At 50.5% G+C, this 21,214-nt stretch overlaps 1 protein-coding gene across 1 annotated transcript in view; it reads left to right on the top strand.

The window, feature by feature from the left end:
• The first annotated feature begins 1,218 nt into the window (after positions 1-1,218).
• ONECUT1 (one cut homeobox 1) overlaps positions 1,219-21,214 on the top strand; it is a 34,598-nt gene continuing 14,602 nt past the window's right edge. The window contains exon 1 of the mRNA XM_066636304.1: positions 1,219-2,254. Coding sequence (XP_066492401.1) covers positions 1,219-2,254 — 1,036 coding nt within the window. The remainder of the gene's footprint in view (positions 2,255-21,214) is intronic.

The following is a 21,214-nucleotide window of genomic DNA, read 5'->3' on the forward strand; positions in this document are numbered from 1 at the left end:
GCACGTTGCGGTGAGGCTCCCTGCAAAACTTAGTGCCTTGCCCCCCTCTAGCTATGCCACTGAATTTGGTTGCTTTCCAAAAACCGGAATATTCTGCATATAGATTCCCTCTATCAGGCCCCCCCCCCCCCCACATTATTCCCAAGCGTATTTTTTCTGCTTCTCAGTGTCTCTCCTGGGGAAAGTGGGAGCAGGCTAAGAAAAGCCCTCCCCGCTTCTGCGATCCCCCCGCTCCGGCTTGCTCGGCTTTGTTGCCTGACCGGGGGAAGGCGATGCTGGGATTTCAACCCCCCCTCCCTGCCTTGTGACACCCGGAAGTTAATAGGAAACTGCTCCCAGAGCTGCCCAGAAGGACTCCACGCGCGAAGTCACAGCCCGGGAGGGAGGGGGGAGGGAGGGAGAGACCCTCCCGGAGCCCGAAGGAGGCAGAGGCTGCCTCGATCGTCGTCTCCGGGCCTGACCCACCGGGCTTGCTTGTTCCCCCCCCCCCCCTCGACAACAGCATGGGGCGGAGGAACGGTGGGGGCAGCAACGGGGGGCTCAAGGGGGGATCTGGTCCTGGGTGTCGTCCTCGCCCACCCAGGGGGGACCTTCCTTGCCCGGAGATGTGGTGGAGCCGGCTCCTGGCCGGCTGCCCTCCTTCCAACCCCCCAACTCGGAGGATCGGAACCAGCAGCAGCAGCAGCAACCACAGCTTGGGGACCACCTGCTTGCCGGAGCCCCTGCAGCCAGCCAGGCAGCTGCCCTGATGTGCGCGCTGATGTCAGAGGCAGGTGCGGGGGGGAGGACCGGGCTGGGGAGGGGAGGGAGGGGGAGGTGCCGGCCGGTCCCCAGCGCGCATGCCCGCCTGCGCCCAACACCAGCAGCTGCCAGCGCGGGGGCCGGAGCCACAGCCACGGAAAGAGCGAGCGGAGGCAGGGCTGGACGGAGATGGCCAGGGAGGCGCGCGGCAGGCAGCGGCCGGGGCGGCGGCGGAGGCAGCAGCAGCAGCAGCAGCAGCGGGGGCTGTTCTGAGCCGCGGGGCTTCCAGCCTTCTGCCCCCCGCCAGCACCCCCAGGAGCCCCGCTTCGCAGGCAGCCCGGGGGGAGGAAGGGGGGAGCGGGGGAGGGGGCGGGCGACCGAGCCTCCCCCCTCCACGTGAGCCGGAGCCTCCCGGGCGGAGAGGAGCACCGCCGGCCACCTCGATGTGCGCTCCACGCGCCCGCCCGCCGGCTCAGCATGGACGCGCAGCTGGCCCTGGAGAGCCTGGCCGAGCTGCACGGGGTGAGCCATGAGCCGGGGCCGGAGCTGCTGAGCGCCGGCGGGGCTGGGGGCGGCGGCAGCCCGCACGCCCGGGGCTCGGCGGCCGCCCAGCACCGCGCCCGCTCCCTGGGCATGGCAGCGCTCCTGGACGCGGCGGGCGAGTACCCCCCGCACCCGCACCATGCCCACCACCACCCGCACCACCACCACCACCACCACCCGCACCACGCGCACCGCAGCCCGGCCGCAGAGCACCCCCTGGGCGGCCCGGGGGCGCTGCACCCGGGCATGAGCCTGGCCTGCGACGCCCCCCCGGGCATGGGCACCTACACCACGCTGACGCCCCTGCAGCCGCTGCCGCCCATCTCCACCGTGGCCGACAAGTTCCCGCACCACCACCCGCACCACCCCCCGCACCCGCACCCGCGCCTGGCCGGCGGCGTCAGCGGCAGCTTCACCCTGATGCGCGACGCCGGCGTGGGCCACCTGTACCCGCCCTACCACAAGGAGGTGGCCGGCCTGGGGCAGAGCCTGTCCCCGCTGCCCGGCGCGCAGCAGCCGCCCCCGCAGCAGCACTACGCGCCCGACAAGATGCTGCCCCCGCACGGCTTCGACGCGCCCCACCCGGCCCTGCTGGCGCGCCCCGGGGAGCAGCACCTGCCCCCCGGCTCCTCCGGCGCCGGCCTGGCCCTCGCGCACCCGCTGGGCGCCCCGCAGCAGCCGCCCCACCCCGTCGCCACTCCCGCCCCGCAGCAGGCGCCCCCCGGGCCGGCCGAGGAGATCAACACGCGGGAGGTGGCGCAGCGCATCACCACCGAGCTGAAGCGCTACAGCATCCCGCAGGCCATCTTCGCCCAGCGCGTCCTCTGCCGCTCGCAGGGCACCCTCTCCGACCTGCTGCGCAACCCCAAGCCCTGGAGCAAGCTCAAGTCCGGCCGCGAGACCTTCCGCAGGATGTGGAAGTGGCTGCAGGAGCCCGAGTTCCAGCGCATGTCCGCCCTCCGCCTGGCAGGTGAGCGCGCCCCTCTCCGGGCTCCGTCGGTGGGGCTTACTCCCGGGGAACTGCGGGTGGGACTGCAGTCTCTGCGTGGCTACGGAGAAGTGAGTCCCGTTGTAATCGAGGGGGTTTACTCCCAGGGAACTGTGGATAGGATTGCAGCTTCCGAGCCCGATCCGATGCGTCTTCACTCAGAAGTAAATCCCATTAATATCAATGGGGCTTACTCCCAGGAAAGCGTGGATAGGATTGCAGCCTTTGTCCTCCCCGAGGTCCGAACAATGGCAGCCAGGCAGTTGGGACAGCGGGGGATCGGGCCCGGCGGACAAAAGGGGACCGGGAAGGGAGGCGGAGGGCGCTCGCCAGCACGGCGGACCCCCGGAGCGCGACGCAGTCGCAGCCTGTTTACAGCTCAAGCCTAGGCAGGTCTACTCAGAAGTAAGTTCCATTGGGTTCAATGGGGCTTCCTCTCAGGAAAGGATGCCTGGGATTGGGACCTGAGTCTGCAGTTCTGTCCACGCTGACCTGGGAGTAAGCCCCATTGATTATAATGGGACTTACTTCTGAATAGACATGCCTAGGCTTGGGCTCTTAGACTTGTTGGGAGCAACGGGCTCAGAATCGGGGCCGCCGGCCTCACAGCCGCGGCTCCCGTGGGGTCTTCCGGGGTCTTGGCCGGCCGGGGTTCGGCAGAGGAAGGGAGAGCCGCACAAGAGGAGTGGGCTCCGCGGCTGGCCGCTCTCCGGGGTCGCCTGGCCCGGTTCCTCCTCCTTTGCCACATGTGCGCGGCCAGCCTGCCGGACTGTGGGCGGCGGGGCTGCTGGTGCCCTTTGACGGCGGGTTGGGGGGGGCGGAGTGGGGCTGGGGGCAGAGTCGCCCCCTAAGTTTGAAATGGGGGCTTTGGTGGCTCGAGCGTCGGTTGTGGGTTCCTGGGTGGCAGCAACGAACCTGGGCGCTGCGGTGACTTGGAGGCTCTTGCTGGGCTTTTGTGCAGTGGAGACCCCCAGCCAGGCCGGGCGGGCTCGTGTCCCGTCCCCCCCCCCAACAAACGGGGTGTGTTGGTAGGGCTGCACACAAAGGGGGCGTCGTACTAAAGTGGATCCGTGTGTATATATTGTGTGTGTGTGTGTCTACCCCAACATGAAGCCGTGTGTGTGCGTGTGCCAGCCCAATCCTATGCATGTCTACTCAGAAGTAAGTTCCATTGTGTTTAATGGAGTAGGCCCCATTAAACACAGTGAGTTTTACCTCTGAGTAGACCTGCATAGGATTGGACTAGGAGGGAAGAAAAAGATGTCCCTGGCGCAGGTTTTTCGGGTGCGGTGTGTGTGTGTAAAAATTGTGTGAGAAAAATAAGAATGCCAGCCTGGAAGGATTGGGGCGTGGGGGGCTCCTGGAAGGAGATCCACCAGGCATCTTTTACTTTCTGGACTCCGATTGAAACCCGTGTCCCCTCGTTCACACACACGCACCCCCTCTGCGTGATCGACCCGGGGGCAGATGGCGCCCTCCCTCCGCATGAGGAGTTGGTGACATTGGATGGCGGGGGCTTTGGGAACGGGTGTCCGCGGAGCCTGAAGGCGGCCGAGCTCCCCGGGGTTGGGAGAGTCGAAGCCACGGACCCGTTTGGGCTTGGCGGCAGCTCTGCTCCCGGGCGAGGCGGGCGAAGCGGCTCTGCCAGTATCCGAGAGCTACTCAGAGGTAAGGCCTGTTGTCTTCAATGGGGCCTACTCCCGGGAAAGTGTGCACAGGGTTCGGCCCAGCTGCGGTAGCCGCCTTCCGAGGCCTCGAGGCTGGGCAGCGCAGGGCTCCAGAGGTGCTCGCTCGCTCGCTCGCCCGCCGGCTGGCTGGCTGGCCGGGACAGTCTCCCGCCGTGGTCCGGCTGCCGGTTTCTCTGGGCAGCCGGGGAAGGGGGCGGCAGTGGGTGGCAGCCCGGCTGGTCCAGGGCAGGCAGCCCCCCCCCCCGGCTTCTGGCCTCTTGAGCCTCCGCGAAGTAGCCCGGTGTGTGCCTCGATTTCGGGGATAGGGCGGGAGGGGAGCTTCCCCGCCGGGCCGGGAGGGTCTGCACAATGGTCGGGCCCTCGGGTTTGCATCCATCTGCACTGGACTCCGGCTCTGCCGACACGCCCTTCCTCCGCCGGGCAACGGCGCCAGGCCAATCCTGAAGGGGCTGCGACGGAGGGGACGGGAGGGAGGCCAAGAGCTCCGCCGGCCCCCTCCACCCCCGCCCGCCCGCCCGCCCCGCTCCGCCCCTCGCTTCCTGGCTCCTTCTTTCTGCCCACCGCCCCCTCCGGGGCGCTCAGCGCGCCCTCCGGAGGGACCCCCTCCGCGCCACGATGCCGCCCCCCCAGGCTGCCCCCGCCCCCCGGTCTCCGTGTCGGTTCTGGGAAGCTGGAACCGCGCCCCCGACCTGGCCCGAAGCAATTAGCCAATTAATAACGACTAATTAATTATTGCTACTTAATAATTAGCATTAATAGCACCACCTCGCGCTCGCCCCGCCGCAGTCATTTGTAGCTCAGCAGCCGGCTGGGAAACCAGCCAGAGCGGGAGCGGACGGGACTTCTCCGCGGGGAATCGGGAGGACAGGAGGCGAGAAATAGACAGAGAGTAGCTATATTATATATGCATTCTATCTGTCTTATATATACTGTACATATATGCCGTATATGTTCTATACTGTATGTTTGTGTACATATATATACACATATATATACACATATGTGTGTATATGTGTGTATGTATGTATATATATATGTGCGTGTATGTATGTATGTATGTGTGTATATATATATATATATATGTTTGTGTGTATATATGTATATATATGTACACATACGTACAGTATGTTTGTGTATACACGGTATATCTGCGTATATGTGTGTGTATATAATATATAATATATATGGTATATACATATACGATATATAATTGTACATTATATACTTTATGTATAGCTAGCTAGCTAGCTAGATAGATAGATAGATAGATAGATAGATAGATAGATAGATAGATTTGTATTCGAGCGAAGTCCCACATGGGGGTTCCTTAAGGAGCAAGAGGGTCCACTTTGCAGGGCTGCTCAACCCCGCGGGCTGGGCTGGCTGCTGCTTTCCGAGGCGGCCTTCTTCTCTGGCCCACTTCGTGGCTGAGCTGTCCCAGGGCAGGACTGGGGGCGGGCGGTTTCTTCGTTCGAACAACAGACCAGTGGATAAAAATGATGCTCTTTATCTGGATTTGAAAACACTGCTGCAGCCCGGGGCTAGAACCACAACATGCCGTCCTCCCAGGAAAATTTGGATTCCCCCCCCCACCTCTCCGGGCCCCGCCCGTCAGACTGATGATGATGATGATGATGATGATGATGATGATGATAAAGGAAGAAAAGCACATGAAGAATGTGAAAAGTGCCTTCAAGGAACGACAGAGATCATAAGAACATAAGAAAAGCCCCACTGGATCAGGCCACAGGCCCATCTAGTCCAGCTTCCTGTATCTCACAGCGGCCCACCAAATGCCCCAGGGAGCACACCAGATAACAAGAGACCTCGTCCTGGTGCCCTCCCTTGCATCTGGCATTCTGACATAATTCTGATCGGGCGATGGGGGCGCCAGCTACTCATGGGAGGCCTGCCTCACCCCCCCCCCCCCATGGTGCCACCTCTGACCGGGGGGCCAGGTCAAGCGGGGCGGGCGGGGGGCCTCTGACGGGGGCAAGCGGTGTGCCTCGCTTAGCTGGCTCGTGCTTCCGCTTCTTCCCGTGTCCTCTGGGACCCCGGCCTCCCTCCCCTCCCCACCCCCGGGAAGCCGCACTGCCAGGATTTCGTCGCGAAGCCTCTCCGCCCCGAGCGGCACCTCCGCCCTCCCGTCGAGGGTCGGGATCGGGACCGGGACCGGGGCAGGACATGCTGCGCTCTCCGCCTCCTGCTGCTACTGCAAATGCATCCAGTATCGATCTGATTTGCAGCGATCTTCCCAAGTGGTAGGAATCCCCCCCCCGCCGCCGCCGCCCGCATCTGGATGGAGGGTCCTCACTCCCATCTCAGCCATTCCTGCTGGCGCGCAAATCAAATCCCGCGTCCCAATTACAACTCACTCTCCGGCAGGGAGAGAATGAAGAGATGGGGGGGAGCGCCCCCCCGCGCCCCCCCTCTATTCCGGAATCGTTCTCCACCTGGAGATCTCTCCCCTCAGGTGCGGCAACCTGCCTGGGGGTGAGTGGATCGCCTGCCAGCCTCCCAAGCTGGACAGAAACCAGAGCGCAAGCCTTCGCAGGTCTACTCGGAAGTAAGGCCCGCTGTGTTCGGTGGTACTCCTCCCAGGAAGGCGTCCGTAGGGCTGCAGCCTCGGGGGCTGTGGGGGGGGAGGATGCCCCTCTGATGCGGCGTTTGCGCTCTTGCGGGAAACCAGCGTGGCTGGTCGAGAAGGACCCCCCTATCCAAATCGCCCTTCGAGCCACCCCGTTTGCACAGACCCGGAAAGCCCCCTCCTCCTTTTCTTGCCGAGGCTGTTCTTCGCCTACCCCTTCTGCCTCCTCCTGCCTGTCAAGCGTCCTAGGAAGGGCCTGGGTGGATTTTTTTAATATTGTTGTTGTTGTTAAATCTACAGATTTTGTTAAGGTTTTTAATTTTTTTTCTTTTAAGGTCCAGGTTAAAAAAAAATTAGCGCTTTTTTGGCAGCAATTTGGAGGGAAAAGTCTGCTAAATTAAGACTCAATTAAATTAAGATTAAATTAAAAAGAAGCAGCAATTTGGCAGCAGCTTTGAAGGGCAAAAGTCTGCTAAATTAAATTTAAAAAGCAGTAAACTTTTAAAATAGTCAACCAAACAATTTTTTGCACAAAATTCTTTTTTAAAAGCCACTTTAAAAGCCCCCTTTGCCAAAAGAGCTTCATAAGAATATAAGAACAGCCCCACTGGATCAGGCCATAGGCCCATCTAGTCCAGCTTCCTGTATCTCACAGAGGCCCACCAAATGCCCCAGGGAGCTGTGGGTGTGAATATTGTGCTCGGTTAAGAAAAAAGGCAGAAATGACTTCAGAAGAAAATACTACTTTTTTGTATATTTTTCTTAGATATGGCTCCTCCTTTTGTTCTTTCCAGACTTTCACGTGCCTGCAGGCAAGACCTCCAGTTGTTTTCACATGTGAAGCTAAAAATCTCTTCCTGGCTATTTCCCGCTGCAGTTGTACTTCCATGTTGCAAAAGTGTTGCCTGCCGTGGATGGTTCATGCAGCCGAGGAAATGAGCTTTGAACCATGGAACTTACAACCACAATAGATGTATTTGTCTTTAAGATGCCAGCCACTTGGCTCTTTGGGGTGTGTGTGTGTGTGTGTGTGTGTGTGTGTGTGTGTGTGTGTGTGTGTGGTGCAATGGACTCACAACAGTGACAGGGCTGTCGCTGGGGATTTCCACAAGAAGGGCTGATACGGTATTTTCACACACAACACTTAAACCTCGTGCAATTAGAACTGTGGAATAGAGTGAGTGACACACATGCATCCCTCCCTCCTCCTCCTTCCCCCATTAGTCCTGATCCAGCATGAGCAGTTTGATCCTTGCACCATTTATTGATTTGCTTCTCTCATCTTCCTTGCCTGGGCTGGGGGTAGCAGAGGGCACAAATAACAGCACCACAATAAAAACGGAAAACACCACTGAATTTAAAAACCGTGATTTTGTGCTATCATCGGGCAACAATTCTTCTTTTGTTTCTGCCACACCAGGCTCTGTTCAGAAGCCCATTTCTAAATGCTGGCCTCCCTCTGGGTATTCCCATAATAAGCCTTTTTAGGCCCTCCTTAGGCTGCAATCCTATCCACACTTACGTGGGAGTAAGTCCTACCGACTATAATGAGACTTATCTCTGAGTAGACATGCATAGGCTTGGGTTGTTACACAGAGAAAAAAAAAATTTAAAAAACCATAGGTAGCTGTATTGGTTTTAGTCCATTTGGAAAATGTCCCAACAAGGCCAACATCTATTCATACTACTTTTATTAAGACCAAGGCACACAGCATTTTAGGGAAGTGTTCAACTCTTGCTCAGTATAGATGTTAAGCAAAGGAAGGGGGGAGAGAAGGATGCTTGGGCATGGAGTCATAGGGCCCCAGAGTTTTAATACTGAGCAATTATGCAGACTTCCTGTGGAACAGGCTTACCAGGTACCAGGCAGGATCTCAGTTTGCAAGCACAGTTGCTGGGATGAAGAAGGGATAATGGCTGATCTCGAGTTATAAGAAATATAGAAAGTTCCACAGCTACTCTGCTCTGTCCACAGGTGCTAACTGAGGCATACAGGCTGCAATCCTACCCCCACTTACCTGCAAGTAAGCCCCATTGACTATAATGGGAATTGCTTCTAAGTAGACATGCACAGGATTGGGCTCTCAATCCCTTGCAGTCAGACAGAGCATGGAAGTGAAAGAGACCCTTGGTCGCTTTAATGTTAGAAATGCTGACATTGAAATTCCAGTGATGCACTAGGTAGAGAGTCTCTGGAAACTGGTAGTATTGCCTAGTAGGTGGAGGGCATTTGAGAACAACAACAACAGCCCAAGTAAAAATCCATTTTCAGGTGGTAGCAGATAATTTTTCCTTCCATGTCAAGTTCCCTTTGTTGGACTAAATGCTAAAGTTAAAGAGGTTTGTGCAAGAAGAGATTGTGTTAAATGTATTTTCATCTTCATTCATTTCTGGGGTGACACCAATAGTTGTGTAAGGCAACCTTTTGGAGTAGGATTAAATCAGTTTGAAATGCATCACAGGCTTATGTAGATTTGTAAGGAAGGGAAAAGGGATCAGAGGAGCAGGTTTCTCCCAGCAGGCCTGTGTCTTCCACAATGTGGTGTCGACATCCTGTTGTGTTGCTGAGCTTTGAAAATGTTTGTGCTTGACACTTGTGTCTTTTGCTCATGAGCTGAGAAAGGCTTCCAGAGGCCTCCTGAAGTACTCCCAATCTGGAAATGATCATTAAAGCCGTCTAATAAAAGCAGCAATCGATAGCTGTTCAAAACAATGATGGCAGAATTTATCCTCGCTTCCAAAACCAGCCCTGTACAGCTTTCAAAAGCAAATGAATTCCATAATTATAGAGTGGTTAGTCTGAATGTAGTTCAAAGTGCTTGGCTAATGTCAACACTTTAAGGAGGGTAGAAGTTAAGACCAAGAAGGGATGTTCCATCTACGTGAAGACTGGGTTGGGGCAAGTTTCCGTCTTCTCTCCTTTTACACACACACACACACACACACACACACACACACACACACACACACACACACACACACAGAGCACCCAAGACCTCTTAACTGGTGGTGGACCAACCACTTGTAATTCGAGAAGGAAAAGGAGAATTGAAGTATAAAGGAGAGAAAATTCTCCTCTCCTGCACATTTCCTCTTTTGCTCTATTTCCCTTTTCCTTTTCAGATCTAGGGAGTGGAAGGAGAAGGAGTGGAGGCAGATAGAATTTTGCACACGCGCACACACACACACACACACACACCGATCTGAGGATGGATGGGTTAACCCTGGACACATGCACACACACTTCTTACCTTGCTATTTCTTTACTTCTTCCTTGCCACGTACCCAATTCCTTCTGTTTTCACCCGTAGTTATTTCGCATTAGCCCAGGAAAATAAAGGACTATGTTCAAAGCTTGGGGACACTGGATGGAATCACTGAACGTCCATTGTGTATTATGAATATCTTTTATGAGCCGGTATAGTTGTTCCTGCTCCAATGGATCCTGCTATTATTACATAATTAATTTGAGAGCTCTCAAATGATTTCAGTCAGTTACAGCATTTTCTCCTTAGAGTCGACTCTGAAAGAATGATGATTGGCTTTGTGAAATCAGTAGATTTTTTTCCATGATGGCTGTGATGAGTCTGTTAAGTCCTGATTATAGTGAGGTTTTGCCCAGTGGCCCTAGTTCAGTGGTTCTCATACATTTAGCCCCAGAACCCACTTTTTAGAATGAAAATCTGTCAGGACCCACCGGAAGTGATGTCATGTCCAGAAGCAACATCATCAAGCAGGAACATTTTTAACTATCCCAGGCTGTAATCCTACCCGCACTTGCCCAGGAGTAAGTCCCATTAACTATCATTGATAAAAGAATATACATAGTAGCTTGTTAAAAATACAGGTCTGTAACATTTCCCCAAACGCAGTCACATACCATGGTCACATCAAGTCTAATATATTAAAAATAAAATATTGAAATGAATGGGGACCCACCTGAAATTGGCTCATGACTCACAGTTTTAGAAACACTGCCCTAGTTTGATAGTGGGGTGAGGTTTTTTAAATTCCAGATCTTTCACAATATTAATGGTCTTAACTTGTTCACAGCTCCATCATATCACTAGTAGTAAGGAATCGCCATTCTTTATATTCCTAACATATCATTAACAACCATTTTGCTGATTGAATTAATGTACCTCACAAATCCATCCACCCCCGCACAACTGTTAGACCACAAAACAATTACTGGCTTGTTTGTCCACTCATATCTCATCTCAGTCGTTCAGGAAAATAGGAAAGGGAAAAGAACTCCTGTTCTTGCAGTTGCCAAGCACTTATTGCTATAATGGACCAGATGAGTGACTATTTAAAGGCCCAAATTACAAGGGGAAAATGGCCCTTCATTTTTATTGGTTAATGAGGACTTTGTTTCAGCATCATTTTTTCTATGAAAGTGAACTTCAGATTTTCTGCTTACAGAAGATGCTTCCCACACAGTAGCATACCTGGGGGGGGGTCTATGAGTGCAAGTGCACCTGAGTGGCATGGCTGGGGGGCACTGCCGCCCCCCAGCTATGCTATCCTGAGGGCCGCCCACTCCTGCTGCCTCCCTGTCCGGTGATGTTCTGAGGACCAGAGAGGCCACACATGGCCTGCCCAGCCCAGCCCAGAGGGCCTTAAAACATCACTTCCAGTTTTCTCCAAATAACCAGAAGTGACATTTTAAGGCATTCTGGAGGCCTTAGAAGGCTTTATGAGGGATGACCACATGCATCACTTTATCCATCACCTGTCTACTACAGAAAGCTTGGATGTTGCTTTCTGTGATTCTGTGGCATGTTCTAGAGTGCCAGCTCACAGAAAGCTCTGATCAGGTCTAATGAGCCTCATCTTTGCTCACCACTACTCTCTTCTTCACACTTCCTCTTTTGCTCCCTTTCCCTCCTCCTTTCCACATTCAGGGAGCAAGAGATATGGAGGCAGGCTGTGTGCCACAGATACCCATCCTAGCTTATAATATAGCTGTATATATAATTATATAATTATAATATAGCTTATAATCCTAGCTGTAGCAAATTTGGTTCTTTTGGGGGGGGGGGAGGGATAAATGCAACTTTGAAGCAGTGGTAAAATATGTCTGCTGTAGTAAGCTCAGAAACCTCTGACAAGGTCCACAAGCTTATACTAGCCATGTCTATACTAGCCAACACAGAACATGCCCAAGAGTGACCAAGGTGGGTCCAGTCCCCAAACCACAGACAATGCCAAACTAAGATGGGTCAAGATAATCCTTTTCATCCACAAAGTTCTGGAGTTTCACAGCCCACACACATTCAATCACCTTGTCCAAGAATTGCCATTTCATAGGTAGAAAGAATCTAATGCTGATTCTTCAAGGTTTCCAGGTACCTTCTCCAAGAGGGCAGAAACTACTCCATGCCAAAGAGAGGTATTGAGAACAAGACTCTCCAGTATCTCCCAGTAAGAGGTAAATAACCAGGATGGGCAGGGGCCAAAGACATAAGGGAAGGCTCCTCCTTCCAAGAACATTGTCCCTCTCCTTAGGTGGCAATAATTGGAATTCATCCAAAGTAAAGCTCCCAAAGGAGGTCAAGGATACTTCCTCCTCACATTCTGCAGATAACATGTCTGAGCAAGAGCAGATATGAGTAATTTTATCCACAAAGTACCTGGCAAATAAATTGCAACGAGTGCCCAAGGTCTTCTCTGGAACACAAAATGAGTCACTCTGGTGGAGTTCAAGTGTCATTCCCACTTTGGGCAGTTTACTCCTCTCAGTCTCTGTGGGTCAGAGCTTGGTCAAGCACTGAGACAGGTTGCAGAAGGAGAGATCTGGTTCAGGGGCAGATGGGTGAGGAATGGAGTACCAGAGGCAGGAGGTCTGCCTACTCCTTGGATTTGAAAAGGAAGAGGGGGATGCAGTAGAAAAGCAAATGTGGAGGAGAAGAGAGGGGTAGGCTAGAGTGGCAGGAGTGGAGTAACCAGGTAGGAAGGTGGATAGGGCCAGATATCCATGCCAATCCAGCCCCTGAAGTAACCATTTCTGGGAGCTTGGTAGCTAGGACAGCTCTGAGTCCTGAAAGGTGAATAAACCTGATTGTTCCATCATATCTCCTCATTAAATAAAGATAAGGATTTGAGTTTGACCCTGGTGTGTCTAGACACTCCAGTAAACCAGACTACTTCTAGGCCAGCACAAAATATTGAATCCATTGTGTATGCAAATGACCCCATTTGGCAAATTACCATCCATGCCATTACGGAGACAGCAGTGTCATGGCAAAGGTAGCACAGGATCTACAACTGAATCTACAATCTGATACCACCAGTATCTGAAACAAAGGGGAAATATTCCAGGTTCTAGGTTAGACAAAGTACCTTCAGAGATTGCCAGTTTTCCATCACTGTTCATTCCCCTGGGATTCTTTTGCCCCACTAGTGTGCAGATAAGGTTGAAACATGGCCATTTTCATTGATTTGATTACTTGTTCTGGAGCCAGGGCTGGCCCCAAATCTACCCATGCAGGAGAAGGGTGTGCATCAAACGCCCCCCCATGGTCCAGAAGCACACCAGCAGCTGCTGCTGCTGTTCCTCCCTTTCCTACTCCCAGTTCCTACATTCAAAAAGGAAGAGGGAGACGGAGCAGAAGAGACAGTATGGAGGAGAGAAAGGGAATGGACTAGCCCACCTCTCCTACACACTTCCTTTTCAAATTCAAAGAGATGGAGAGGTGGAGGTAGGTGGGTGGGCAGAGGAGAGCATCCCCCCTTCCACCAATTCACCATCTGCACCGACCACCCCAAGGGGTGGTTGACCTTCCCAGAGCAATGGGTAGTAAGTGAGCATGTATTCCCAGCCTCTCTCACACAGCCACTCTCCGGAAAGTCATAGGTGAGCATCCCCACACAATCCTTTTGACATTTTCATGGCAAGCGTTCTGAGAAAATCCTGCAGAAGAGAATCTGCCATGGTGTGTTGGCAGCGTCCTTGTGGCCGATTGATTTATAACCATCTCTCCTCAGCCTCGTTTATTCTTTGTTAATGTTTCTCTACCAGCCAGATGAAAAGGTTGCTGCCTGGTAGTCCGAACAACCGTATTCCGACGGGGCGTAGATAAGAGACGGGTTGGTGGCAAAAATGTGTCTAGCTGTAGTAAAAAAGAAAGGCAAACCACTAGTAGCTCCTCCCCTGAGCAGCCGTAAAATGGGGGGTGGACATGAAGGTGCAGAGGCTCTCAGGCCCACATGTGCCTGTTATGCTCAGTATAACTTGTTAAGCTGGCAGTCTGTGATAGAACATAAGAAGAACCTGGCTGGATCAGGCCACAGGCCCATCTAGTCCAGCATCCTGATTCCCGCAGTGGCCTCTGGGAAGCCTGCAAGCAGGAGAGAACGGCATGCTTCTCACCCACCACTGCTCCATGTAGCTGGAATTCGAAGGAACACTCAGAGAGTCCCAGGGGCAGGTTTCACCTGGTGCAGCACTTACTTGGCAGTCCAGAAGTTTGGGGTGTTGTAATTATGTAATTGTGTGCCCCCCCCACCTTCCAGGCTATCGGTTGTGCTTTAAAAGCGCTAAGTCTGCCTCCAGACTGCCTCTGTTTGGCGATTGGCTCGCTCTGGACCCAGTCACTTCATGTTCCTGCTGGTAAACAGCTAATTGTCCACAAGAATGTGAGGTGGCTGGGCCCAGAGTGGGCCAAAGATAACCAAACGGTGGCTCAGGTTGTGTGGTGTCACCCAGTGCTGAGGTTATCACCTGGTGCAGCCTGCACTGGCCACACCCCCATTGTGAACCACTGAGAACACTGTTGCTGAACCTGAATGAAGCACATGACCATCATGACTAGTAACTGTTGATAGACCAGGTGTCCATGAATGTACCCCATCTCTCAGTTGCTTGCAGCCGCATGCAACCACTTCTCTTGAATGGATAAAAATGCGGGAATTTCACCATGCCAGGCAATCATCCTCTGCAATTTTTCTCGATTTCTCATCTCCTTCCCTCCACCCAAACTCTGACTCTGTGTTCTGCCCTACAAAATGTACATTTTGTAGGCACACACTTGATGCACTGATGTGACCTCCCTTGGTTTTCAAGACTCAGGCTACCCAGACATTGGAATACAAGCTCTTCTTCTGTGGATGTTGTTTCAAAGCACTCCCATAAGGATTCTGGGCACTTCCAGATAGGGTATGGAATTGTCACATGGCTCATGCACACTTTACAGGGGGCTTGCACAGTGTAAGCCCCTACCTTCTGTCCATCCACTCTCCATCCATATTTTTCTTGTGCTTGATTCATATAACATTTATTAATACAGTGGTGCCTCGCATAACGAATGCCCCGCGCAGCGAAAAACTTGCATAACAAAAGAGTTTTTCGATTAGTTTGGTAACTCGCATAACAAAAATTTCTGGCCTTGCTTCGCATAACGAAAAAATTTTTAGGTCCGTGCTTCGCATAACGAATTTTTTAAAAATTAAAAATTTCGTGTATGCTTCAAATTTTAGAAATCCTCTGTACAGTATGTATGCCTTTAAAGAGCACATAATAAACACTTTGTAAACCAAATTTGACTTCGTTTTGACCTTTTTTGCCCATAGGAACGCATTAATTAGATTTCAATGCATTCCTATGGGAAAACGTGATTCGCGCAACGAAAATTTCGCTTAACGAAAGGATTCGCGGAACGGATTAATTTCGTTATGCGAGGCACCACTGTACCTGAAAGTCCATCTCTCCACCATCATCTCTCACATGAAACTGCTCACAACAGTGTTGGTCATTTGAGACCCTGCTTTGTGCCCCACTGCCTAAGGCAGTATGGTTGGTAGGGGTATCTAACAGGGCTTGTTTGGTGGTAGTCTCTTGAGTGTGGAATTCCCTTTATTGTGAAACTCAGCTGGTCCATACACTGCCCTCTTTGAAGTAGGCAATGAAAACCTTGTTTTGATTTCTCAGTGTGCTTTATGTCTCTTCATCTGCTGTCTTTCTATTAAATTGTAATTGTTTTGTGGAAATCGTAAGCCCTTAAATCAGCAGTTCCCAAACTCACTGCAGCTGCAGCACCCTTCACACTCAGTCACCCTTCACACCCCTGTGAGTGTGGTGTGGCTCCCTGGGGTGCTGTGACACAGTTTGGGAGTCACTGCCTTAAATGGATGACCTCCTTAACTGAGGGGATGGAACAGCAGCCAATACATTTTTTTAAATCAATGAAATAAACAGTGTTGTGTTTTTGTTGTTGTTAAAAATGCATAAAAACACAAAAACACAACCTTTCTGGTGTTAAAATATTTGGATAAGAACAAACAAACAAAAACACATTTTGGTGTGTAAGGTATTTTCCTGAAATTAAAATGGATTACTTTTCTAGTTAGAAATAATACTGTGGCTTCGTCTGCTGACCCTATAAAACCTATATCACATCATCTTTTGGCCGAGATACATGTCCAGATTCAGCAGACCATGAGATAAACAGGAAGGATAAAGGGTGGGGAAGGTCAGTCTACTATGTCCCCCAACCTCACAATATCTACTGCCATGGGAATGGAACATTGAAATTCTGCTTGTCGCTGCAAGTGAAATGACTGGCTGGTGTCTTAAAACACCCTCAGAATCTCCTGTAACCTACAGAGCATATTACAGTAGCCATGAATGCTGGCCAGCCGGTGCTTTTGTTAAGGTTGTGTCATGGTTTTTAACCAGTCCCTGATGGTTCTGAATGGAATTCCCCACTGAGGTCTTCAGGAGCTTGTACATCAACCTGAGTGGAGGGACTGCAATGTGAGCATCAGGTGACTCACTTCTCCCTTTGCGTGACTAGCAAAAAAGACCAAAACAGCATGGACTGTAGAAAGGATTTGATCTGAAAGAGACTGTAGTAGAAGTGAAGGGAGGGAATTGGAACTTGGTGTCTGCAGCTGTGCTCAGAAGACACAATCACCACCTAACATCATCCAGTGCTCAAATTTGTACATTTGTATTAAAAAAGCAAAAATTATCCAGACACTGTAAATCTCCACTGCTCTTTCATCCAAGGGAAGGCCAGACCCAGGTCACCGCTATGCCCCTGGAACTTCTCACCACTTGAAGGAGTGGGGCGCAAGCACAGGACAATACAATGTGGGAGCACACACTTGATGCACAAGCATTGCATTGCGTCCCTTTGTCTTTGAAGGCCTGGACTGCCCAAACACCGAAATGCAATAAGTAGAATCTTCTTCCATCGAGGTCCTCAAAGAGAGAGTTTCCAAGCATATTTTCAAGGATTCCTGCACCTGGGACAGAGGTGAGACTGAGCCATGGGATTTTTTTTTCCAGTGCTGTGCTTTACATAACCTTTTGGCACACCAGGCCTGGGCAGCCCCATGGTTCCTCACAGTCAGCAGGAACAAGTGCCTGCTTGCCCTCTCATAGGGCTATTGGCCCAGCTGTTCTAAGCTGCAAATGAGCCCAGACTTTGGCCGCCTTTTGCCTTTAGATCAGGGCTAGCTCAAGACCTCCTGATATGTGAAGCTGCAATGCCTAATGCTGCCCCCCTTATCCAATGATGTGCCAGCCTCTGCTGCTCTCACTCTTCAGTGCTCTGGCTCTGTACTCTCCTCTTTGCATTTCCTCTATCTCTCTGCCCCCCTTTTCTAATCCAGGGTGGATGCAAATAGGTGGACAGAGATGGGTGCTCCTCACCAAGCTGCTGCCTGAGGCGACTGCCTCAGTTGGCCTTGTAGATGGGCCAGCCCTTCTTGAGACCATCATAGTGCCTGGCCCCAGCCTCAGAGCCCTTTGAGGCACGCAAAAAGAATTCGAGATCACTGCCATCACAGAGTTGGCATCCCCAAACTGATCAGTTTGCCTGAGTAAACCAGCAGCCGGTCATACTGCAGACTGTGTGGCTGTGGTCTATAGTCTGTAGTTCTTGGGGAGAGAACAGTTGGATAGGGGATAAGGGCATAGCTGGGCCAAGCATAAATTCAATTTCTGGCCTATGTTCTACTCTTAGTGCAAGGATACAGTTTGTTTACACATTTCTAGGCCCAGTGGTGTCGCTAGGGCAGGAGGTCTGGTCTAGAGGGTAGAGCCTCCATTTGCCTGAAGATTAACATCCACAAGGTCGCCAGTTCGAGGCCACCGGCACCGTGCGACCTTGAAGCAGCCGGCAAGCTGCAGCTGAGCTGTTCCATCTGCTCGGAGCGTGGGAGGATGGAGGCCAGAATGTTAAAACCAGATCGGAGTGTAACATCTTGAATGTGGTGGTTCTTGAAAGAGAGAACCTTCTTTCAATTTGTAAAAATCCCTGCGTGGATTTAATAAGCCTGCCTGTGTAAACCGCCTTGAATAAAGTCTTGAATAAAGACCAAGAAAGGCGGTATATAAATACTGTATATTATTATTATTATTATTATTATTATTAGGGCAGTGCAGGGGGTGCAGGCCACACTGGGTGACATGCACAGGGATGGTGAGACACTACTGGCCCAAATTTTTAAAATCTTGGCATTTTTGAATAACTCCATCATGTTATATATCCGTGTTTCTCAAACTGTGGGTCAGGACCCACTAGGTGGGTCGCGACCCAATTTCAGGTGGGCCTTCATTCATTTCAATATTTTATTTTTAATATGTTCGTCTTGATGCTACCATGGTATGTGATTGCATTTGGGGAAATGTTACAGACCTGTACGTTTAACAAGCTACTATGTATATTCTTTTAACAGTGACAGTAAATGGGACTTATTCCTGGGTAAGTGTGGGTAGAATTACAGCCTAGGAATGTTAAAAAATTTTCCTGCTTGATGATGTCACTTCCGATCATGACATCACTTCCGGTGGGTCCTGACAGATTCTCATTCTAAAAAGTGGGTCCTGATGCTAAATATACAACCACTGTTATATATCATTCGATGCGAAATTTCATGCAGAATGCAATGAAACAAACCATGTTGAAATATCTCTATTATAGCAAGTGTTATCGCCAAAAAACCAGTGGGGGCAAGGCGATAGTGCATCACCATGCCCACCACCCAGAGCTTTGCCCTGCTCACTGCACAGGAGGAGGTCCATCATGGGGATGACGCTCTGGCCTCCTGCACCAGGTGATGCAAACCCTAATGACACCACTGGCTAGGCCACCTTTCTGATGATTAAAAATAAACACTCAAAGCACTGAATGACATCAGAAGAATTCAAATGTAAAATAGTATACAGTCCATTGCAAAGGTGGTGCAGCACAGTGGCTAATAGTGCAATCGTATGCATGTTTGCTTTAGAAGTAAGCCCCATTTAGTTCAATGGGACTTATTCCCAGGTGATGGTAAATAGGACAGCAGTCTAAGGTTTATAACCATGTTATGCCACATCAGCTGCTTTGGCTGTTGGTTCGTTACCGGGTATAATTCAAGGTGCCATTTATTACATTTAAAGCCCTAAATGGTTTGGGTCCTTGGTTTCTTTAGAAGTGCCTGCTGCTCCCATATTCTATCCATCCACAAGATCCCCCCTTCCTGGGGGAGACTCTGTTTAGCGTTCTGCTGCCTTCAGTTTAGTGCTGCCTTTGCTCAGTGCTGACATGTGAGCAAGGCCTTTTCCGTCATGGCACCCAGTCTGTGGGATTCCTTACCAGTGGCATAGCTAATGATCATGTAGCCTGGTGCCAAGCTCAAAATGATGCCCCGGAAGTGATGTCACAACCGGAAGTGATGTCACACCCAGGCTTTTTAAAAAGTGAAAACCAGAGGAAAAACCGCCTCCTCTCCCCTGCAGCTCACCACCTACTTGCTCTGCCTCCTCCACCAGCCAGTGACATAGCTAAGGCATCTATCTCCTCTTGGAGTCAAAGAAGATTTTGTAGTCCCCCTCCATGACAAAATCAACTTTAATTAAGTAAATAAATATAAAGTATGCCCCTTATTGGTTAGACACACTGTGCTAGGGTGAAGAGGGACAGTTATTCTCCCCCTACTAGATTATAAGAGAAGCACCACTTGAAAAAATGCCTCTTTACCCAGTTAATGGGGCAACTGTATTATGATATATGGAAATGAGAGCTGACTTATATTAACACCTTATTGGTTCCATGCTGTATCATAACAACATCTCACTGGCTCGCAGAACAATCTGTCTCATAGGTCAGTTTTGAGTTAAGAAAATCCACTTTTGGTTCCATAAGGCAGTTGTTTTCATTTTCTAGTTAATTGGTCATAACTTTTGATAGAATACAGATATTTCAGTGATGTTTGTTTCATTGCATTCTGCCTTAAATTGCCTTTCCAATGATATATAACATGATGGCATTATTCGTACATATCAAAGTTTTCACAATTTGGGCCACAAGTGTCAAGCTCAACTTGTTGCTCCCCCTAAAGCTTGTTGCCTGGTGCAGTTATACCTCCTTCACCCCCTTAGCTATGCCACTGTTCCTGACCCTTGTCAATGTTCTAGTGTCATTGAACTATGTTTTTATCCCTTTAATGTTCACTGTGCTACTTTTTAAGTTCTGTTTGGCTGGTTTCCTTTTGTGGCTGTATTTTAAGTGCTAGGATTCCTTTTGCTTTGTTCAATGGTCCTCCTTTGTACTTTAACCCAGTTATTAGCTGCTTGGGGCACCTCTATTATGAGGTGCAAAGTGGGACAGACATTATTTTAAAATGAATTTAAAAAGAGAAAAAACTTAGGTGACTGCATAAGGAACAGGGGCTTCTATAAAATGACAAGAGAAGCCTTACCTAATCACCATGTAAAAAATGTGCAAGCCAAGATTAAATATATGGTTAGTATAAATTGAGAATTCAATTAAGATTTCGGAGGAGGAGAAACAGAACGGAAATCATATACTGTTAAGCCATGGTTCTATTTAATAATTTGTGAGACCATTCATGGTCTTTGATTAATGAATATGAAGATGGCCTTCAAGTCCCCATGCATTTAATTTTTGCCCCAGCTACTCTAGAAAGAATAGGTCTAGCTGGAATATTTCTGTTATCCGGGATTATTTGAAGTAGGTCTTTAAGCCATCAGATATGAAATTTATTTCCTCCAGTATAGAACTCCCAATTTATGTCTCTCATAATATTTGCATGAATACCTTTGCTTTTAAGAACTTTAAATGAAAGGGAATCGTGATTCCTAAACAGAATTAAGGCAGGCACATCATATAGGTGGGTGGTAGTGTCCAGAGAATGAATCTGCTGTGTGATGTTACACAGGTTCAGGTTGTTGGGGAAGTGACAATTATGGAGGTGAAAATGGTGGAATTTTTCAAGGGTCTCCTGCCTGGGGATACAAATGATAAAGATGTCATCGGGAGCTGAGAAAGGATTGTTTCTCAGCTCAATGTTTTAATGCTAAAACATTAGCATGTTGCAACACTGTAGAGTCTCTGGTAGTGCCATGGACTTGGAGATGCAAGTTGTCCTCAAATCTGAAATAATTGTGAGACAGGACAAAAGTGGCAAAGCTTGATAGCCTGAGATAACACAATTTGTAGTCCATCTTTGTGGAGGATGATGGTACAGAGGGGGCCGCTACATCCATGGTTGCCAGAAAGGTGTTCTGTCAATAGATTGTATCTCCTTAGGAAGTCAATGGTATCCCAATAGGTAGAAGCAGGGTTGACCCATCTATGAGGCCAACTGAAGCAATCGCTTCAGGTAGCAGATTGGGGAGGGGCGCCCCATCTCTGCCCACTTACCTGCCTC

This window comes from Tiliqua scincoides, chromosome 8 (assembly GCF_035046505.1).
Source record: "Tiliqua scincoides isolate rTilSci1 chromosome 8, rTilSci1.hap2, whole genome shotgun sequence".
In the NCBI taxonomy this organism is placed as follows: Eukaryota; Metazoa; Chordata; class Lepidosauria; order Squamata; family Scincidae; genus Tiliqua; species Tiliqua scincoides.